The sequence below is a fragment of the Callithrix jacchus genome, chromosome 10 (genome assembly GCF_049354715.1).
Source record: "Callithrix jacchus isolate 240 chromosome 10, calJac240_pri, whole genome shotgun sequence".
Lineage (NCBI taxonomy): Eukaryota > Metazoa > Chordata > Mammalia > Primates > Cebidae > Callithrix > Callithrix jacchus.
In genome coordinates this window covers 82,865,807-82,885,159 of record NC_133511.1, presented here as the reverse complement: position 1 = coordinate 82,885,159, position 19,353 = coordinate 82,865,807, and the positions used below count along the sequence as shown (strand labels likewise).

General features: G+C 44.3%; 1 protein-coding gene and 1 pseudogene across 30 annotated transcripts in view; both read left to right on the top strand.

The window, feature by feature from the left end:
• Positions 1-19,353, top strand: part of PLEKHA7 (pleckstrin homology domain containing A7) — a 260,456-nt gene that overhangs the window by 174,474 nt on the left and 66,629 nt on the right. For 29 of the 30 annotated variants that reach the window (XR_013523322.1, XM_078340689.1, XM_035264207.3 and 26 more), the window contains 3 exons: positions 7,442-7,514; positions 8,127-8,227; positions 17,550-17,725. Coding sequence is in view for 29 of the 30 variants with exons in the window: in XM_078340689.1 (XP_078196815.1) it covers positions 7,442-7,514; positions 8,127-8,227; positions 17,550-17,725 (350 nt within the window). In the remaining variant the exon portion in view is untranslated. Of the gene's footprint in view, positions 1-7,441; positions 7,515-8,126; positions 8,228-17,549; positions 17,726-19,353 lie in introns of those variants that run through there. The other variant, XM_078340691.1, reaches the window with a different exon arrangement.
• LOC100398154 (ribosomal L1 domain-containing protein 1 pseudogene) lies at positions 1,540-3,237 on the top strand (annotated as a pseudogene).

Here is a 19,353-nt window from a genome sequence, read left to right as displayed (position 1 = left end):
GCAGCTGGATTCTACCTACTGTGCTGCGTTATTTGCTGCTTGTTCTTATGAGTGGACTGTCTGCTCAATGGTTATAGCTTCTCTCCCAAAACCCATTTGACCACTTTGGCCCCTGGTGCTGTAGGCTGCCCTTGGGCCCAGGCCACAGTGTGGGTGGGTCACCATGAATCCAGCCTTCCTGCCAGTCCTCCCAGCACTTGCCTTCCTGATGTCAAAGAGTCTTTATTATTATTTGGCTGAAAAAATTCATCATTTCCTCTCCCCTTTGTCTAGCATACATATCCACCTAGCATCTCAAATTCCAAATCAGCCGAACTCAGCTCATTATCTCCTCACCACCCTGGTCCGCCATTTCCCTGAGACTGCTTTTTCTGGATCTTAGTAATGGTACACCATTCTCCCAGGCACTCAGGTTAGAAACCTTGGCACTATCACCAGATCCTCCTTCCCTGATGTGCATTCAGTCAGGAAGCTCTGTCAGTTCTGTAGGCTGAGGCCATCCTTCATTGTAATCCCCACTGCCAATTGATCTGCCTGGGGTCCTCTGTTCATGGCTGGGTTGTGAGTTCCCAGAGCTAGAGACCCTGTCTCTCTTGCCCTCCTTTTCTCCTTGCCATTCATTCGTTCATTCATTCATTCATCTATTCTGCAAAGTGCCTGCCATGTCCTAAGTTGCTAAGAGCAAGTACCAAGGGAAAGTAACGTGGTTCCTGCCCTCGAGGAACTCATCAGCTACCAGGAGAAGCAGATAGCACATCTCTCACATGTCACATTGTCACCCAGCCCAGTCTCTTACCTAGCATAGCATCCAAAAATGCCAGAGCAGCGATGTAAGTTTTGGTGAAGCTTTGTGGGAAGAACAGGAGGGTATTACATTGCATAGCACACAGGAGAAATCCCAAAAGTCCTCTTAAAATCTTCCTTCACAGCTCTGGCCCCATGGCAGCTGTAACAGCTCCTGGCCTCTTCTGTTGGACACTCCTAGTACCACCCTCTCTTGCTCCCACTTGTCCCTCACAGCCTTGTCCTCCCTCTCTTGCCCATCTCTTTTTCTCACTTGAGTCATTTAACCCTCTGACTTATTCCATTTGCATCCCTGTCCCCATTAAATAAAGGATGCTCCTTTGACATATGGAGAGAGAGGGAAGGATTTGTAAACAATTGCCAGCACTTAGCAGCCCAGGCCTTTTGGCTGGCTGTAACCATAACAGGGATCTGTGCTGTGGACACACAACAGAGAGAGGCTATACTGGAGCAGGGGGCAGCGGAGGGAAGGGGTGGCATCCAAAAAGGCTTCCTGGAGGAAGTGATATTTGAACCAGGCATAGAAGCATAGATAAAACCTCCAAACAAAGCAGATATCATCTGTGAAGACCTTAGAAATCATCTGGTTGATTTGCAGAAGATAAAATTGTTAAGTAGTTGAAATCATCAAGTTAAATTTGCTTTTAGCATTTTAGTAAGTGAAGGAGGAAAAATCCTCGTGTTGTATTTCAGTTTAGAAATTGTCAGATTTTTTTTTTAAGCTTGTCAAAAACTTCTGCAGAAGGAAGACAATTTAACAGCCATCTCTATTTTTTAAACTAAAAAAAAAAAAATTTGGCTCGCGCGTGCACCTCAGAAGTAAGTAGTGGGATTCCGCACATGCACCTTCACGAGGTGAAAGCAAAATGGAGGACTCGGCCTCCACGCCACTGTCATCGTCAGCCACAACTGCAACCTCCACCTCGACTCCAGCAGCCCCGATAGCACTGAAGCAGCTGGACAAAGAGCAGGTTAGAAAGGCACTGGACGTTTTCTTGACACATTGCAAGTCCAGGAAGAACGATTATGGGTTGCTTTTGAATGAGAATGAAAATTCCAAGTAAAGAACTGAGGGTCAGATTGCCCTTACCTCATGGTATTCGATCGGATTTAGAAGATATCTGTTTATTTACAAAGGAAGAACCCAATTCAACTCCTGAAAAGACAGAACAGTTCTATAGAAAGCTTTTAAACAAGCATGGAATTAAAACCATTTCTCAGATTATCCCCTTCCAAACTCTAAAGAAGGAATATAAACCCTTTGAAGCCAAGCTCCGCCTTCTGAGCACTTTTGACTTCCTCCTTACTGATGCCAGAATTAGGTGGTTCTTACCCTCACTCACTGGGAAACATTTCAATCAAACAAAGAAAGAGCCAGTATCTGCAAACCTTCTGTCCAAGAATTTATCAAGAGAGATCAATGACTGTATAGGTGGAACAGTCTTAAACATTTCTAAAAGTGGTTCTTGCAGTGCTATGCACATGGTCACATTGGAATGCAGATTGAGCACATCATTGAAAACATTGTTGCTGTCACCAAAGGACTTCCGAAAAATTGCCGGAGAAGTGGGAGAGCATGAACTCCTGTTTGTGAAAACTGAGAAATCGGCTGCTCTTCCCTTCTTTTCCTCATTGTCAGCAATTGGGATGAAGCCACCAAAAAATCTAGGCTTAATAAGAAGAAAAAAGAGGCAAGGAAAAAATGAAGAGAAAGAAATCTTGAAAAACAAAAGGAGAGGAACAAAATCAGAAAGAAGAATCAGCAGGCTAGCAAGCCTGCATCAGTCCTTAGTAAAGACGCTGTGGCACCTGAAAGTGGTGACGCTACAATGAAGAAACCTGAATCGAAGAAGGAGCAGACCCCAGAGCATGGGAATAAAAGGCTTGGCAAGGAAAAGCCCAGGTTCAAGTGGCACATGACTCCGAAGATGAAATTCCACAGCTGGTACCAATAGGAAAGACTCCAGCTAAGGAGAATGTCGAGATTCAAAAACATGCCACAGGAAAGAAGTCTCCAACAAAGAGTCCTATTCCCAGCACACCTCGTGGGAAGAAAAGAAAGGCCTTGCCAGCATCTGAGACCCCAAAAGCTGCAGAGTCTGAGACCCCAGGGAAAGGCCCATGGAAGAAGCCAAAAATCAAAGAAGAGGCAGTGAAGGAAAATAATCCTTCGCGGGGACAAAAAGATGTGAGACAGACTCCTAAAAAGCCAGAGGCCAAGTTCTTCACCACTCCTAGTAAATCTGCAAGAAAAGCTTCCCATGCCCCCCAAAAATGGCTCAAAAAAACCAAAGTACCCCAGTCAACCTAAATCAGTTATTCAACAGAAGAGAACCTCAGAGCTGCCCTCACAGCTTATTAGAAATACTCAGGTCCTGACCCCATTGGCGGCCTTCTCCAAGTGTCAGGCCTAGACTTAAAGATGTTTTAAAAACCTCCACAGGTACTTCTGATATGTATTCTTGGGTATAGTAATCTATTTTTAAATTGTCCTTCTATGTGTTTGCTTACATAATAGAAGAAATATAGAATACTTCTCTGTGGTCGTTCAGCACTTTGGGAAGCCAAGGTGGGAGTGTTATTTGAGCCTAGGAGTTTGAGACCAGCCTGGAGAACATGTGAAATCCCACTTCTACAAAAGAAAAAGAAATGGTGGCATGTACCTGTGCTCCCAGCTACTTAGGAGGCAGAGGTGGAAAGATCAAGTGAGCACAGGAAGTCAAGGCTGCTGTGAGCCATGATCACACTGCTGTGCTCCAGCCTGGGTGACAGTGTGAGACTGTCTCAGAAAAAAATAATAATAAAGTATAGCATTGCTTTGCTTCTGAGTATACATACTGTTGGCTTTCTGTATCACGTGAGTCTGACTCGAGGTCTCTGATGTGACCCTTTTCCTCATCTACTCAATCATCACATGGACTCCATCACACTCCTTTGTCTTCATTCCCAAAGTGGCCCAGTGAAAGCCTTGATGCATGACAATCAGCTGCTGAATTTAGGAGAAACACAAGTTTCTTGGCCCTCATGCTGAGCCTGTTGGTCTAAGCTTATAAGTCACTGGATGAGCATGCATATGGGAAGGGAAATTAACATGGAGTCATTTATACAGCTACTGAATTGAAACCTACCCACAGGAGGCAAGAACATGATTTTTCTTCCATAAGCTTTCCCCTCTTCCACGTTACTCCTCAGTCCATCCAGATTTGCTTATGTATGACAACTCTAAGGAAACTTGGGAGAGTAGACTTTTTTTTTTTTTTTTTTTTTTGGGCAGAATTTCACTCTTGTTGTTGCCCAGGCTGGAGTTCAATGGTGCAATCTTGGCTCACGACAACCTCTGCCTCCTAGGTTCAAATGATTCTCCTGCTTCAGCCTCCCGAGTAGCTGGGATTACAGGCATGCGCCTCCATTCCCAGCTAATTTTGTGTTTTTAGTAGAAATGGGTTTTTCCATGTTGGTCAGGCTGGTCTCAAACTTGACCTCAGGAGGTGTGCCCTCCTCAGCCTCCCAAAGTACTGGGATTGCAGGCATGAGCCACCCCGTCCAGTCAAGAGTAGACTATTATTATTTGCACAATTGTCAAGTATATTCTGAGGCAGTACACAACTTTTTAGGTACTCAGCCTTTCACTGGTTGTAAATAGGTATGCATCCATAGAAAGTCACAGATTCACTGCAGTGCAGGAATGTGCTTGCATGCAAAAGGCTGAAGTGGGGCATGCTTTCAAAGATCGTGTGGGTGTTGGGTATCTTGGCTCACATCTGTGATCCGAGCACTTTGGGAGGCTGGGTGGATTGCTTGACCCCCAGAGTTTGAGACCATCCTGGGCAACATGGAAAACCTCATCTCTACCAAGAATTAGCTGGGTGTGGTGGCATGTGCCTGTGGTCCCAGCTACTTGGGAGGATGAGATGGGAGGATTTCTTGAACCCCAGGTGGTAAAGGCTGCAATGAGTCATGATCATGACCCTGCACTCCAGTCTGGGCAAGAAAGAGACAGAATCCCAGCCTGGTTTCCAAAAAGAGATGTTGGGCATGGTGGCTTGCATCTGTAATCCCAGCCAAGGCAGGCAGATCACTTGAGGCCAGGAGTTCCAAGACCAGCCTGGTTAACATGGTGAAACCCTGTCTCTACTAAAAATACAAAAACTAGCTGGGCAAGGGGACAGGCACCTGTAATCCCAGCTACTTGGGAGGCTGAAGCAGGAGAATCACTTGAACCCAGGAGGTGGAGGTTGCAGTGAGCTGGAGATCGCACCACTGCATTCCAGCCTGGGCAGCAGAGCAAAACTGGAAAAAAAAAAAGAAAACAGATGTGTAGGTCTCCTGTAAGTTAGAGGAGTCTGGGCAGTGGGGGAGATGGTCCTACTTTATTGCCCAGGCTGGAGGGCAGTAGTGCCATCAGCTCCAGTCTCAATTTCGTAGGCTCAAGGCGATATTCCCATCTCAGCCTCCCAAGTAGCTATAACTACCAGGGCATGCCATCACACCTGGCCAACTTTTATATCTTTTGCAGAGAGAGGTTTTCCCTATATTCCCCACGCTGGTCTCAAACTCCTAGGCTCAAGTGATCCTCCCACCTCAGCCTCTCCAAAATGCTCAGATTACAGAGATTACAGCCATGAGGCACCATGCCAACCTGCTTTTGCCTTTTTTTTTTTTGAAATGGAGTCTTGCTCTGTCACCAGACAAGTGCAGTGGTACAGTCTCGGCTCACTGCAGGCTCAGCCTTCCTGGTGTTCAAGCGATTCCCCTGCCTCAGCCTCCCACGTAGCTGAGACTACAGGTGCTCACCACCATGCCCGGCTAACTTTTTGTATTTTAGTAGAGATAGGGTTTCACCATGTTGGCCAAGATGGTCTCAATCTCTTGACCTTGTGATCTGGCCACCTCAGCCTCCCAAAGTGCTGGGATTACAGGCATGGGCCACCATCCCAGGACTGCTTTTGCGTTTTAGTAACACAAATTTGTAAGGTTAACTTTTCAAATTATGAAAGCCTCTAAAATGTAAAATTATTTGTAATCCTGCTGTCCTTCTGGGCTTCTATAGATGAATATACCTTTAAAACGTGGGAGTTTAGCTTAATTGATTTGTTTCCCATAGAAACTAGGTTATGTGAGTAGCTGGTTAGATAGACTTGTTTCACTTACTTCAAGATCTGATTTGTTTGGGACAAACCCACATACAAAATCATGTCAGTCTCTTCTCTGCATGACATAATTTTCCAGCAATAGCTGTGTGGTTTTTGTCATCCTATCCTCTAGCCAATTCAAGATTTTGCGACACTATGTGATTCTTTGCCCTGTAGTTGAGTCTTGTTGAATATGGCACAGGTTTTTACTTTCCTGTTCCTGCATCTAGTTTCATTCTAATAATGTTCTCTGTTGAAGAAGCTGGCTTTAATTTCTTGAACAAGATGCTGGTATTATCATCTAACATAAAGCCTGTTTTATAATAAAGTGTTGACTAATGAGCACTGTACTAAAAGTAAAAAAAAAAAAAATCTGTGGCCAGGTGTGGTGCCTCACACGTGTAATCCCAGCACTTTGGGAGGCCAAGGTGGGTGGATTACGTCAGGAGTTTGAGATCAGTCTGGCCAACATGGTGAAAACTCATCTCCACTAAAAATACAAAAATTAGCTGGGGTTGGTGGCAAGTGCTTGTAATACCAGCTACTTGGGAGGCTGAGGCAGGAGAATTGCTTGAACCCAGGAGGCAGAGGTTGCAATGAGTTGAGACTGTGCCATTGCATTCCAGCCTGGGCAACAAGAGCAAGACTCCATCTCAAAAACAAACAAACAAACTTTTCTTTTTTTTTTTTTGGTAAAGATGGAGTATTGCTATGTTGTCCAGGCTGGTCTAGAATTCCTGGCCTCGGGCAATCTTCCTGTGTCAGCCTCTCAAAACACTGGGGTTACAGATATGAATAGCCATCTCTAAAACTAAAAGATGCTCCGGGGTTTTCCTAGGTTTGAGAGAAAACTGACCCTAAAACATTCTGTTTTCCTGCCTTGGCCATGTTTTTAAAAAATATTCACAATTATTTAAAATATTATTGATAAATACAAACATTTACATTTCAGATGAGTAAAGACAGATTTTTGTTATGAGACAATTTGATAGCAAAGAGAATCCAAATCCTTTTCTATTGAATGGAAGGAAAACGTAACAGCAGAATCCATCCTGTAGGGCACAGAACTGAGCATAATCTAATGAGAACTTTGCCTCACTTCATTCCTTAGGTAACTTAAACTCTTTTCAATACTGTGTAAATTCAGTTTTCCAGTCAGCATAAATGAAGATATTTTATAGCATAGCCACCTAAATAAGAAACAACAACAAAGAAACTTCTTGTTAAGAGCTGATTCCTTTCTTAATTTACTTTCTAGAAAAGTGGCTTATAATATTATACATTAGTTTGTTTCTAGGAGACAAAAACTCTGCTTCCTTAGGATAAACCATCATTTAATCTAAGTTCTAATGTTCTATTTAAAGAATAGCTCTTCAATAAAACAGTAATTTATTAAAATAAAGGGAATATGGACAAATATTTGGTTCTGGAATTAGACCATGCATCTTGGAAGGGGACAACAGTGTGCTCACATAGTACTCTGACTAGTTTTCTTTGCTTTACAGGACAGTTCTGGGATGAGGCTATGGAAAAGGAGGTGGTTTGTGCTTGCTGATTACTGCTTATTTTACTATAAAGGTGAGCTAACAAGTAATCTATTAACCTGCCAAAGTGTTCAGTTTGTGGATGGTTGGTGACTTCAGCTTTACCAGTCCTAACACAGGAAGTTTAATCTGTTAGGGTAAAATAAATAGAATCCAGTTTGCCTGCTACTTAGGATCTCAAGATTCAGAGTCATGTGCTCTAGAGAGATGAGAAGTGTAATCATTGATTGTATTTGGTAACCTGTCATCTGGATTTATTGGATGTTGGATGGGCAACTGGTGAATTGAATTGGCCATCTGAGTTTCTATGGAGCCCCAGAACATAAAGTTTTGGGTATGGTATTGAGAAGGAAGTCTCAAAATGTGGAGAAAGAGCTTACTTTCAAGATAAGGCTAGACTGCGATTGGTGCTTTCAAAGCAGTTCAGGGAGACCGAGAAGTGAATTCCACCGTTGAAGAATCTGAGGAGGCTTCTTAGAAGAGATAGGCTTTTAAGAATGGGTAGAGCTTTGCCTGTGTGTGGGTCAGGGGAGGATGGACATTACAAGGGGAGGAAACAACATGGGTGAAGTTCTGGAAGCAGTGGGGTGGATGAGCCCAGGAAAGGTGCCCAGAAGGTTGTTCTGATGTGTTTTTCCATTCAAAGACAGCCGAGAAGAAGCAGTCCTTGGGAGCATCCCCTTGCCCAGCTACGTGATCTCGCCTGTGGCCCCTGAGGATCGCATAAGCCGCAAATACTCCTTTAAGGTACTGCCTCTACACCTGTAATGCAGCTGTTCTGTCTAAAGAAACTGTGTTCTCAAAATGCCTTTGTAAAAGCAATTGCTTTTGTTGGGAGGGGGAAGAACTTAAGCTAGAGAGTCTCAAATTCAGGTTAACCAAGTCATACGTTATTTAAACAAGAATAATATCACATGACTAGTACTGTCATTTGAATCTAAGCTTTGGAGTCACCCAGCCATATTCAAGTACTCAGACCCCTCCTTCCTGTCACTGCCAGTCTTGTGGTTACCTATGGAAGCCCTTCTTGAATTATCTTACCACCATACTCAGCAGCCTAAATACCATCCAGCCATTTTGTGTAACTGGTGACCCCTCGTAATGGGTTTATGTCCATTGTATTATGAAAACTCGAATTGAGGGTTAGGGGCCTGCATGTTGAAGAGGTTCTCAGGTTTGTCCACTTTGTTTATCTTGCTGAAAAGCAATTAGAATAAAATTTGGTTTATCTTCTGGATCATTGAAGATTTCCAGGCAGATCCCTTTACCAGTAAAACCCCTTTGCTACTTGTTTTGTGACTGTACCATTTGGGCTGCATGAGGCCACGATAATTAATGGCAGTTTTGCCCTGTAGAATCTGTGAGGTCAGGTGTGGAGGCTCCTGGAAGATATGTTTAGGTTCAAACATGGGGAATCCTGAGGTCTTCTCCGTTGGTGGCCTCCACAGATTCCTTTACTGCAGGTGTTAAGATCTTGGGTCCCCCAGGGAAGGGAAGGGTGGGGTGGATTGAAGATCCACTTTAATAGCAGTTGAGGTGCAAGTCCTAGAGAGTACTGAAGCAAGCAGCCCTTGGTGCCAGTCGCCACAGGACACAGCCCTCTCTTGCTCAAGATATGAGGCAATGGACCGGGCGCGGTGGCTCACGCCTGTAATCCCAGCACTTTGGGAGGCCGAGGCGGGTGAATCACGAGGTCAAGAGATCGAGACCATCCTGGTCAACATGGTGAAACCCCGTCTCTACTAAAAATACAAAAAATTTAGCTGGGCATAGTGGCGCGTGCCTGTAATCCCAGCTACTCGGGAGGCTGAGGCAGGAGAATTGCCTGAACCCAGGAGGCGGAGGTAGCGGTGAGCCGGGATCGCGCCATTGCACTCCAGCCTGGGTAACAAGAGCAAAACTCCGTCTCAAAAAAAAAAAAAAAAAAAAAAGATATGAGGCAATGTCATACACTTTAAGCTGCAGTAGGGGCTCCTGCCCTGCTACATTTGTTGCTTGGCCATTTCCATGTTGGGTACAAGATGAATACTAGACAGTAGGTAGTAAAGCAGAGATTGAACAGAAATCATGCTTTCCAGCCACAGATAAAGGACCATGAGAAAGTACAAGGTGGGTAAGACACCTTGTACTCATCTTGGAAGTTCTCTGGAAGGATTAAAGGAAAGTGTTGGTCCATGGTGTCCATGGTGTTAGCAGCCTGTCCTTCATCTGTGAGGAGCTTGCAAAGTGGGAGTCTGCATCAGCACCTTGATGTGGCGTCCATGGTGGTGCCAGTGGTTGGAAAGTTGGTTTCTTCTTCCTTTTATCTTTCCTTCCTAAGGAGGCACAGAACTGAGCTGATGCTTTGGCTTTGCTTATCAACAGGTTTGAGTTGTCCCTCTCTTTCCCTTGAGTGATGCTACTGAGTGTCACTCCAGAATTGCTATGCGTTGGTGATTCTGGGATAGTGCTCTGTGTCATGTTGCATGGAATACTGTTGCCTTACATCTTTGACATTTTAAGATTTGGGAAGTACTTTTATTCATGTGACCTCATTTAATGCTCATAGTGAGGGAAGGATATGAAAGCTTAAGGAACTTGCTCAAAGTCACAAAGCTGGAAGATGACAGAGGCAGAACTTGGTCCTGAATTCTGTTCTCTTTCAGGTTTATTACAGGGCTCTCATCTTGTATTATTTTCTCTTCTTCCTTGCTTTTTCTTCCATGTTTTATCTTGGTCATTGGCTGCACAGACAACCCAGGAGGTAGAAGGTGGTTTGAATTCACATTTATTGTATCATTTTAGAACTTGTTCCTGGCTCGGAAAACATTTTGTTCAGTGGCTTTCAGACTCCTCTTTACAGCCTGAAAAATCTTCCTTAGAAAACTCTCCTTTCTAGAGTTGAGCACTGCCCAGTTGGGCAAACAATTGGGATAGTGATGTTGTATGTGATGTTTGGGGAACAACATTTGGCAGATCCTCAAAGTAACATATCATAACTATATATATTTTATCTTAACACTTCATTGGAGGTGTGAAAATAGATTCTAGCCTAGGCAAACATCTTTAATCTGTCTTGGATTTCTTTTCTTTTCTTAACATTTGTCTTAGAAAGACTTCATCAAGAGTGTTCCCTAAATTTTTTATCTGGGAGGCAGAAGGCTTCATGTGTTTGGGGGAGGTCTTTGAGATCCTCAGGATCTGAGAGCCGCGAAAAGCTACTACAGACAGATCTGGTGGTTTTTCAGACAGGTCTGATGGTTCTCCAGAAAGAGCAATGGTTTCCTGAGTCTGAAAGAGTTATCTTTTCATTTGGGTTGCAGCAAACTTCTTTTAGGGGCCAGAGGGTATGCCCTGGGGGTGCAGCTCAGGGTCCATATTCTTGGGCATATCAAGGAATACACAGTGTTTTGTGCCTGGCCCTGATACCTGCCTTTGATGTTGGTCTTTCTCTGTATCTAGAGCTGAAGTTCTCATACTGTTGCTAGGGCATCTTGTCTGAGATAGTTCAGAGTATGTACTGTGCCTGGCCTACTTTTTAACCTTTAACTAAAATATAACATTTCTTTCAATTAAGAAAGCAGGTCACAATGTGTATCAGCAGTACCTGTGACTTGGTTACCAGTAGAAACCATAGATCCCTTCATAACACATTATGGTTGTTGCAGATATCTTGAAATATCATTAATGCTCATCAACATTTTAAAATCACAATAATTATAACATCTGCCACCAGATCCTTTATGCAGTACGTTAGTAAACAAACACCTGCATCACTATACCACACATTTAAAAAATATTTTAAGAACTATATTTCAGTATAATAAATTTACCTTATTTTGTGTGCTTAACATTCTGAAAAAGGTTCATAGGATTTATCAAACTGTTAAAAGTGTCCATGCCACAGAAAATGTTAAGGTTCCTGTTCTAGATTCTGAAGACATGCCAAGAGGCATGGTTTTTCACTTACGTAATTCTATTTGATAAAATTCTGTTGCATGCTCTCATAGTCTATTGGATAGTATAATAGGGATACAGCAATGAACAGGAGAAAATCCTGGCCTTTGTAGGGTTTATATTCTCAGGTTTGCATCAGCATGTATATTATTAGAGGATAAGAAGACAGCAATAAAGAGCTGCCTTTTTTCTCTGTCCTTTCGATTTTGTTCTTTGCATATCTGTCAAGTTCATGTCTTCCTCTCCACCCCTGCTGCCACTATTCTGTCTTGGCCACCACCATCCCTCCCCCGGGGAGCACACTATAGAGCAGGAACTAGTATGTATTAAGTGCTCTGTAAGTGTTGGCTGTCACTGATTCAGCCTTGGAACTACTCTGCAGCCTCCAGTTCCTCCTCCACACTGTTTCTAAGTTGCACCCTTGTTCAGATTGTATTCCTACCATAAGCCCTTCAGTGGTTCCCCACCGCTTTCAGGATAAAGCCAATTATTTTTTTCTTTTTCTTTTCTTTCTTTCTTTCCTTTTTTTTTGAGACAGAGTTTCTCTCTGTCACCCAGGCTGGAGGAAGTGGCGTGATACTGGCTCATCACTGCAACCTCTGCCTCCCAGGTTTAAGCAATTCTCCTGCCTCAGCCTACCAAGTAGCTGGGATTACAGGTGCCCACCACCATGCCCAACTAATTTTTTATTTTTATTTTTAGTAGAGATGGGGTTTCACCATGTTGGCCAGGTCTCTAACCTCTCAAAGTGCTGAGATTACAGGCGTGAGCCACCATGCTTGGCCAATAAAGCCAATCTTGATTCATAAGACCCCAACTTATCTCTACAGCCACATTTTTAGCCACTCCTGTCTTGTCTTTCCTTTAGCCATATACAGTTGCTTAAGGCCCCAGGATATTTCTTGGCTGTAGCCCTTTACTTAAACTTCAGTCACAGCCTAGGATGCCCTTTCCCCAACTCTTATTTGTCCTTCAGTTCTCTGCTCAGGGTCACCTTCTCTGGGAAGCCTTCTCTGAGCCCTGTCGACAGGTGAAGTACCCTTCTTCTCTACTTCCACAGCTCTGTATCACTGCACTGTAAATGGTTGATTCACCCACCTAGACCTTTCACCGGGAAAACTAGTTCATCAGCTAGTTCTGCTAGTCCCATCCTGTAGGCAGGGACTACAGGGAGCAGTCATGTGTAATGGGAATTGTGGTCAATGACAGTGCTTATACTTCCCAAGATATGGTGGGTTCAGGCTTACTTGTATTTTGTATTTAGTCCCCTCTAAATTTGTGATGGGGAGGGAGGAAGAAGAGTCTTAAACGTTCTAGAATGCTCTTTCAGCCAACCTCCCTAAGTTGCTCAAGTGACTGCTCATTCAGTAACATCCACTGACACCTTTTGAGCCTCACAAATGCCAGGCTGTGCTCTAAGCACTGTATATGTATTGTCTCATTTCATCCTCACATGGCCTTATAGGGTAAATGCTACTTTTAACTATGGTCCTATTTTAAAGATGAACAAAGGGATGAGGAGGTTGAGTAATTTACCCAGAGTTACCCAGTGGATAAGAGGCAGAGTCTACCTTGGACCTCAGGCTGATTCCAAGAGCCCAAGTTCTTACCCTTTTCACTGTGCTGCTTGTAGTCAGCCTAAAGATTGGACATGAGAAGTTCCTTTTCTTTTTTCTTTCTTTTTTTTGAGACAGAGTCTAACTCTGTTACGTAGGCTGGAAGTGCAGTGGCGCAATCTCTACTCACTGCAACCTCTGCCTGCTGGGTTCAAGCAATTCTCCTGCCTCAGCCACCCGAGTAGCTGGGAATACTGGTGCCCACCACCACACCCAGCTAATTTTTGTATTTTTCATAGAGATGAGGTTTTGCCAATTGGCCAGGCTGGTCTCAAACTCCTGACCTCAGGTGATCCATCTGTCTTGGCCTCCCAAAGTGCTGGGATTACAGGTGTGAGCTACCATGCCGGGTCCCTTTTCTTAATTTCAATAAACGGGCACCACTAACTCTGCAAGTTGTAAACTCGAGACTCTTATCGTTTATACCTGCTGTTCCCTCTTCTCATATCCAGTCCATTACCAAGGCCTGCATATATTACCTGCAAGTTCTCTCCAGACCCTGTCTGCTCCTCCCCTTCTCTGCCTCCATCACCATCTCTCACCTGTGCTCCTGTAGTAGCCTCCTGACCTATCTCTCCTCAAATGTTCCTGCTTGCTTGAACCTCTCTGCATACTGCAGCCAGAGTGGTCTTTCCAAACAAAGCTGATCACATCATTCCCCAGCCTAAGCCCTTTAAATAAGGCTGGGTGCAGTGGCTCATGCCTGTAATCTCAGCACTTTGGCAAGCCAAGGTGGGTGGGTCACTTGAGCCCAGGAGTTCGAGACCAGCTTGGGCAACATGGCAAAACCACATCTCTACAAAAATACAAAATTAGTCATGTTTGATGGTGTGCTCTTGTAGTACAAGCTACTCAGGAGGCTGGGGTTGCGGGGATTGCTTGAACTCAGGAGGCAAAGATTGCAGTGAGCCAAGATGGTGCCACTGTACTCCAGCCTGGGCAACAGAGCAAGACCTTGTCTCAGAAAAACCAAAAAACCTCTAATAGTTTCTTTTTGCTCTTTCATGAAGACAAAATCCTACATGATCTGTAAGGCTCTGGTGGTCTGGCCCTGCTAACTTAGGCAGCCTCCCTTCATGCTGTTTTCCCCTCCATTCCTCTGCGCCAGCTATGCTGGCCTCATCCTTGAAGATGAATACACTGTGCTCGTGTCCTTCATGGGGTGCTGCCCAGCTCCACCCTGCTATCACTTAAATGACTACCTATAGTGTAGAAATTAGCTGCAATGTCAGTTCCCCAGGGGTCAGGCTGAGCTCCCTCGTTATCCTCCTCACAGCATCCTGACCTTCTTGATGACATTTACTACATCTGGAGTTACTTGTCCATGGTCTTTCTCTTCTATGTGGCTATAAACTGTAATGGCTTTGTTTAAGGCTGTCCCTCCAGCTTTGGTAGGGTGCGTTTCCCATAGTAAATACTCAATAAATGATTCATTATTGTTGAACAAGTTCCAGAATGAGCCAGCTAGTTGATGGGCCCTGGCCTTTTGGGTGCTCCTGTATTTTCCACTGAGGTTTTTCTATTCTAAAGGCTGCTGTTGGGGGCTTGAGCCATGAGGATTCTGGCTCCTTTACCAGTGTTGTGTCTAGAACTAAGGTCCAAGAGCCAGGAGAGCAGCCATATCCTAGGGGCCTCATGTCTTTGAGGTAAACTCTTTTTCGCTCACATCCTGATTTCCTTTAGGCATAGCCGGTTTTCTATTCAGTTATACAAAGTTGCTTCGTAGGATTATGTTAATGGGAAAGCAAAGAGCAGAGAAAACAGCATCTCTGAATTGAGAAGAGGGAGAAATTCAACTATGTGAGAAGATTCACATCATCTGGGTTATGGCATCTTCCTAGGCTCAGGACACTTTGGACTTGGGTCACTTGGCCAGATGAAAAGGAAACTCCCTATACTTCCTGCCCTCACAGTTAATCCATCTAATATGCCCTCGCACAGGCAGAATGCAGTTGGAATCTGTTCTTCAGAGTCAAGAGCAGCTGGGCGCAGCACCTGCTTGTTTGATTGGTGACCAGTGTTTTATTTGCAATCATGTGTAACTCCTTCATAATGGTGGATGTAACTCTCAAGGCTCATTTGCAAACAGACATGCAAACCCATGTTTGCATGTTTGAGGCATGTCCCATGTTAATGTCCTGGACAAGGCTGACTCCATAAATTTTTGTACAGCAGGAATCTACTGTCTTTATTGTACCTTGGAGGGCTCCCTATGCTTGTGTCTAGTGGGATAGGCACCTATCCCAGTACCCTCTATGACTGGGCAAAAATGGCTGGGTGAGTGTGTCAGAGATCTCATGGGGTCATTGTCCAGAGGATGTTTTCAAGAATTTCTGCTGATTTTCAGTGAGACATGCACAGGTTCCTTCTTATTCTGTTCTTTTTTTTTTTTTTTTTTTTTTTTTGAGATGAAGTCTCACTCTGTCACCCAGGCTGGAGTGCAGTGGCGCAATCTTGACTCACTGCAACCCCCACCTCCTGGGTCCAAATGATTCTCATGCCTCAGCCTCCTGAGTAGCTGGGATTACAGGCGCATGCCACCACACCTAGCTTATTTTTATATTTTTAGTAGAGACGGGATTTCACCATGTTGCCCAGGCTGTTCTTGAACTCCTGACTTCAGGTGATCTACCTGCCTCAGCTTCCCAAAGTGCTGGGATTACAGGTATGAGTCACTGCGTCCGGCCTTATTCTGTTCTTACTGGCACATTTCCACCTTGCTTAAAATAGAATCCTTCCTGTAATAGTGAATGACACCTTATACTTGTTAAGAAAGGATATCAGATTTGCTTCAGCCATTATAGGGATCCTTGGCTGTAGGCCAAGTTTGCCTAGATTCCCTTGGCACTGAGCTGGATGGACTCAGATATGTAAATGCCAGAAGCAGACCTATATTTACTATGCATTTTGGATCTGGATATTAAGAGGGTAGGGAGGAGAAGTAAATGCTGAAAGTTCATCTGACATGTTTTCATCTGACTATTAGTGATTCCAGAAGCATGTCATTGTCCAGCTTATCATTGGTTCTCGTTTTGTTTTCTCTGCCTGGTCTTGCATGGGGTCTGCCTTTCATGCTGGATTCAGAGTATGGAACTAGTTATTTGGATAATTACCCTCACTTTTGGACAGAACCTGGGAGCAATATACAGAGAAGCCTGGACTTGGAGTCAGAGGTGGGCTCCAACTCTTCATTCTTTCAGCAAATGTTTATCGAGCACCTACTATGTGCCAGGCACTGTTCCTGAGGATATATTAGTGAACAAAATAGCAAAATTTCTACTTTCATGGCACTTATATTTGTAGAGAAAGGAGACAGATGATAAGCAGGTAATAAATAGCATCAGGTAATGGTAAGTGCTGTGACGAATCTGTTGCCAGGTGTGGAAATCTGGGAAAGTTACTTAACATCTCAGAGTTTCATTTGCTACATCTGTAAAACAGAGATTCTGTCTCCACTTCTCAAGGCTATTAAGATTACAATGAGATTAAAGTTGTGGAAGTACCTAGGAGAAATACAGTAGGTACTCAGTAAATCTTTCTCTTTTCACACCATCTTCCTATATAGATTTGATGAGATTGTTCCTTGCAAATTTAAAAGATGAGTCTCTGCTTTATCAGAGCACAAGGGGAAAAACTGGTGTCATCCCAGTCATTTTTCAGTGGTCATTCTGAGTACCTTTTTTCCAGATTTTTTTGCAAGGATACATGTGAAAGCACCTTGAGGCAAAAGGACACAGTAGGTTTGCAAGAATATTTAGTTAACTGTTGGTCAGCTCTGCCCACCTCTGTAGTGCTCTTTTGAGAGCTTGTTCTAGCAGGGGAGCGCAGCTACTTGTATACCCTTGACTAAAGGCCAGTCCTCCTTTATCGGGGATGGTCTTCCTCTTCAACTGAGTGTGCAGCTGCCTAGCCAGCCAGATCAGCCAAATCAACCCTGGCGATCAATGGAGTGACAGCTCTTGCAGCCAGATTGCCCTCATATCTGGTAGTGCCTCTTTTGGAGAGACAAAATGGAAGCTTCTTTGAGGAACATACATCACACATCATACCTAAGCAGTGAAGCACAGTGAACATTCACATCAAGCCACCTGTTGATGCAGCCAGTTTTAAGTCAATTCTTGTCTCATTGTAGCCAAAGCAGAAATCACAGGCTTCAGAAAAACCGGAACAGGGATTCCCAAGAGTCTGTCTCTAGGAAATGAGGGTTTTCTGAAAAGCCTGTTTCTCACATAAGCCTTGACTTTGTGCACATTCCCAACCCCCATCGCAGGAGAAAGATAAATAGGAACAGGTACATCTGCAGGGCTTTTACTATGGGGAAACAGACACAGCTGTCAGTGGGCCTGACTGCACTAAGAAAGAGGAATCTAGCCTTGATGTTTTCTAGGTGTGGAAACAAGCTGGGTGGTGCTTGGGCTTTTAGTCTGGAAGGGCCAGAGTGCCTCCTTGCTCTTGCTCCTAGAAAGGAAATGTGTGATAACCTCCTTCTGACCTGCGTTTCTGTCTTCATGCTGCAGGCTGTGCACACGGGGATGCGAGCACTCATCTATAACAGCTCCATGGCAGGCTCTCAGGCCGAGCAGTCGGGCATGAGGACCTACTACTTCAGTGCCGACACCCAGGAGGACATGAATGCTTGGGTCAGGGCCATGAACCAGGCTGCACAGGTGCTGTCTCGATCGTCACTGAAGAGGTTAGTCCTGATGGAGGGTCCCTGCCAGAGCACCTCCTTCACTAGGACTAGGACCCAGATAGGTCCTCCTGGGTGCCTGAAATTCCACCATTCACTCATTTGTATTAAGCACTGCCCTCTCTTTGTTAACTTTCTTCATAAACAAAAACACTAAGGCCTGAAAGGGTGAAATGACTGCCTGGGATCCACAGCCATGGAAACTGGCATATGTGTGCTTCATGGTTTTTCTTAAGTGTGGGACAACTTAAGTGGTTTTTCTTAAGTGTGGGACAACATGGAAGGGACAAACTTGGGGCACCGAACTGGGGTGTGGGGAGAGGACAGGCAAGAAAGGTCTTGCAAACCAAAAATCTGCTACAGACTAAATACCATGTGGCTGGGAGCTGACCTGGGAGCGATCTTCTACTTGCTCCCTCCCTCAGATAGAACAACCAACCATATAATCAGAGATCTTGAAATTCCTGGCCCTATTGGCTGTAGGTGATTCCCTGAGAGAAAACGGGAGCATTATGAGTGGAGTTGAGGGCTCAGAGAGGGAGATCAGAGTGACCCTGAAAAAGTCTGGGTATACCTTTATCTGGTCTTCATCTCACATTGGGCCCATTGCTTCCTGTCCTGACACCTTGCTCTTTGACAGTGTTCTTTCAGTGAGGCCTCAAAACTCAAGCGTATTCTCCTGTAACCTAAGGGTAGAACTTTCTAGTGACTGGAAATGAATTGTACCGGGATGTTTAGCTTTTGAATCTTTTCTACCTCATATATATGTGGGTTTTGGAATTCTTGGTATTTTTTAGCTTTATGATCTCTTACATGAAGTGTACAGACCTCATGAAATATAAATAGAGGTATAAATAATGATCTCCATCAAGAGGCCAGGGTATGGTCAGTCCCTACCCTCTGGAGCTCCCATAACACTTCAGACTAAGCATTTTTCAAACTGGTTTGGATTCCTCCATCGGTCTATTTTTCAGTATCCTAGGCTCAAAGCAGAAATTATCTTTATATCTTTTTTTTTTTTTGAGACAGAGTCTTGCTCTTGTTGCCCAGGCTGGAGTGCAATAGCGCAATCTCGGCTCACTGCAATTTCTGCCTCCTGGGTTCTAGCGATTCTCCTGCTGCAGCCTTCTGAGTAGCTGGGATTACAGGCACCCACCACCACGTTGGGCTAATTTTTTTGTATATAGTAGAAATGGGGTTTCACCATGTTGGTCAAGCTGGTCTCAAATTCCTGACCTCAGGTGATCTACCTGCCTCAGCCTCCCAAAGTGCTGGGATTACAGGTGTGAGCCACCATGCCCAGCCCATCTTTATATCTTAATGCACAACATTTGAAAGTAAGCTCTTAAATGTCTGGTGAGTGAGTAAGTGAGATATTAGAAGAATGAACGAATGAATATGTTGAACAGAACAGGACCAAAGACTGCCCTAGGAGTTTCCCCATGGACGCTGAATCAGTAACTAAGTCAGTTTTGGCTCTGCTTCCAGCATTGTCATCAGTCTGCATTTTTTATTGTTTCCGTAATAATGATATGAAAGGCTCTGCCAGTAGCCTGCGGGTATCAGTTCACAGTGCGGTTGGCATTTCCCTTGTCACCCCAGGAGAAGGAAACTGGGGAGATTTGACACCT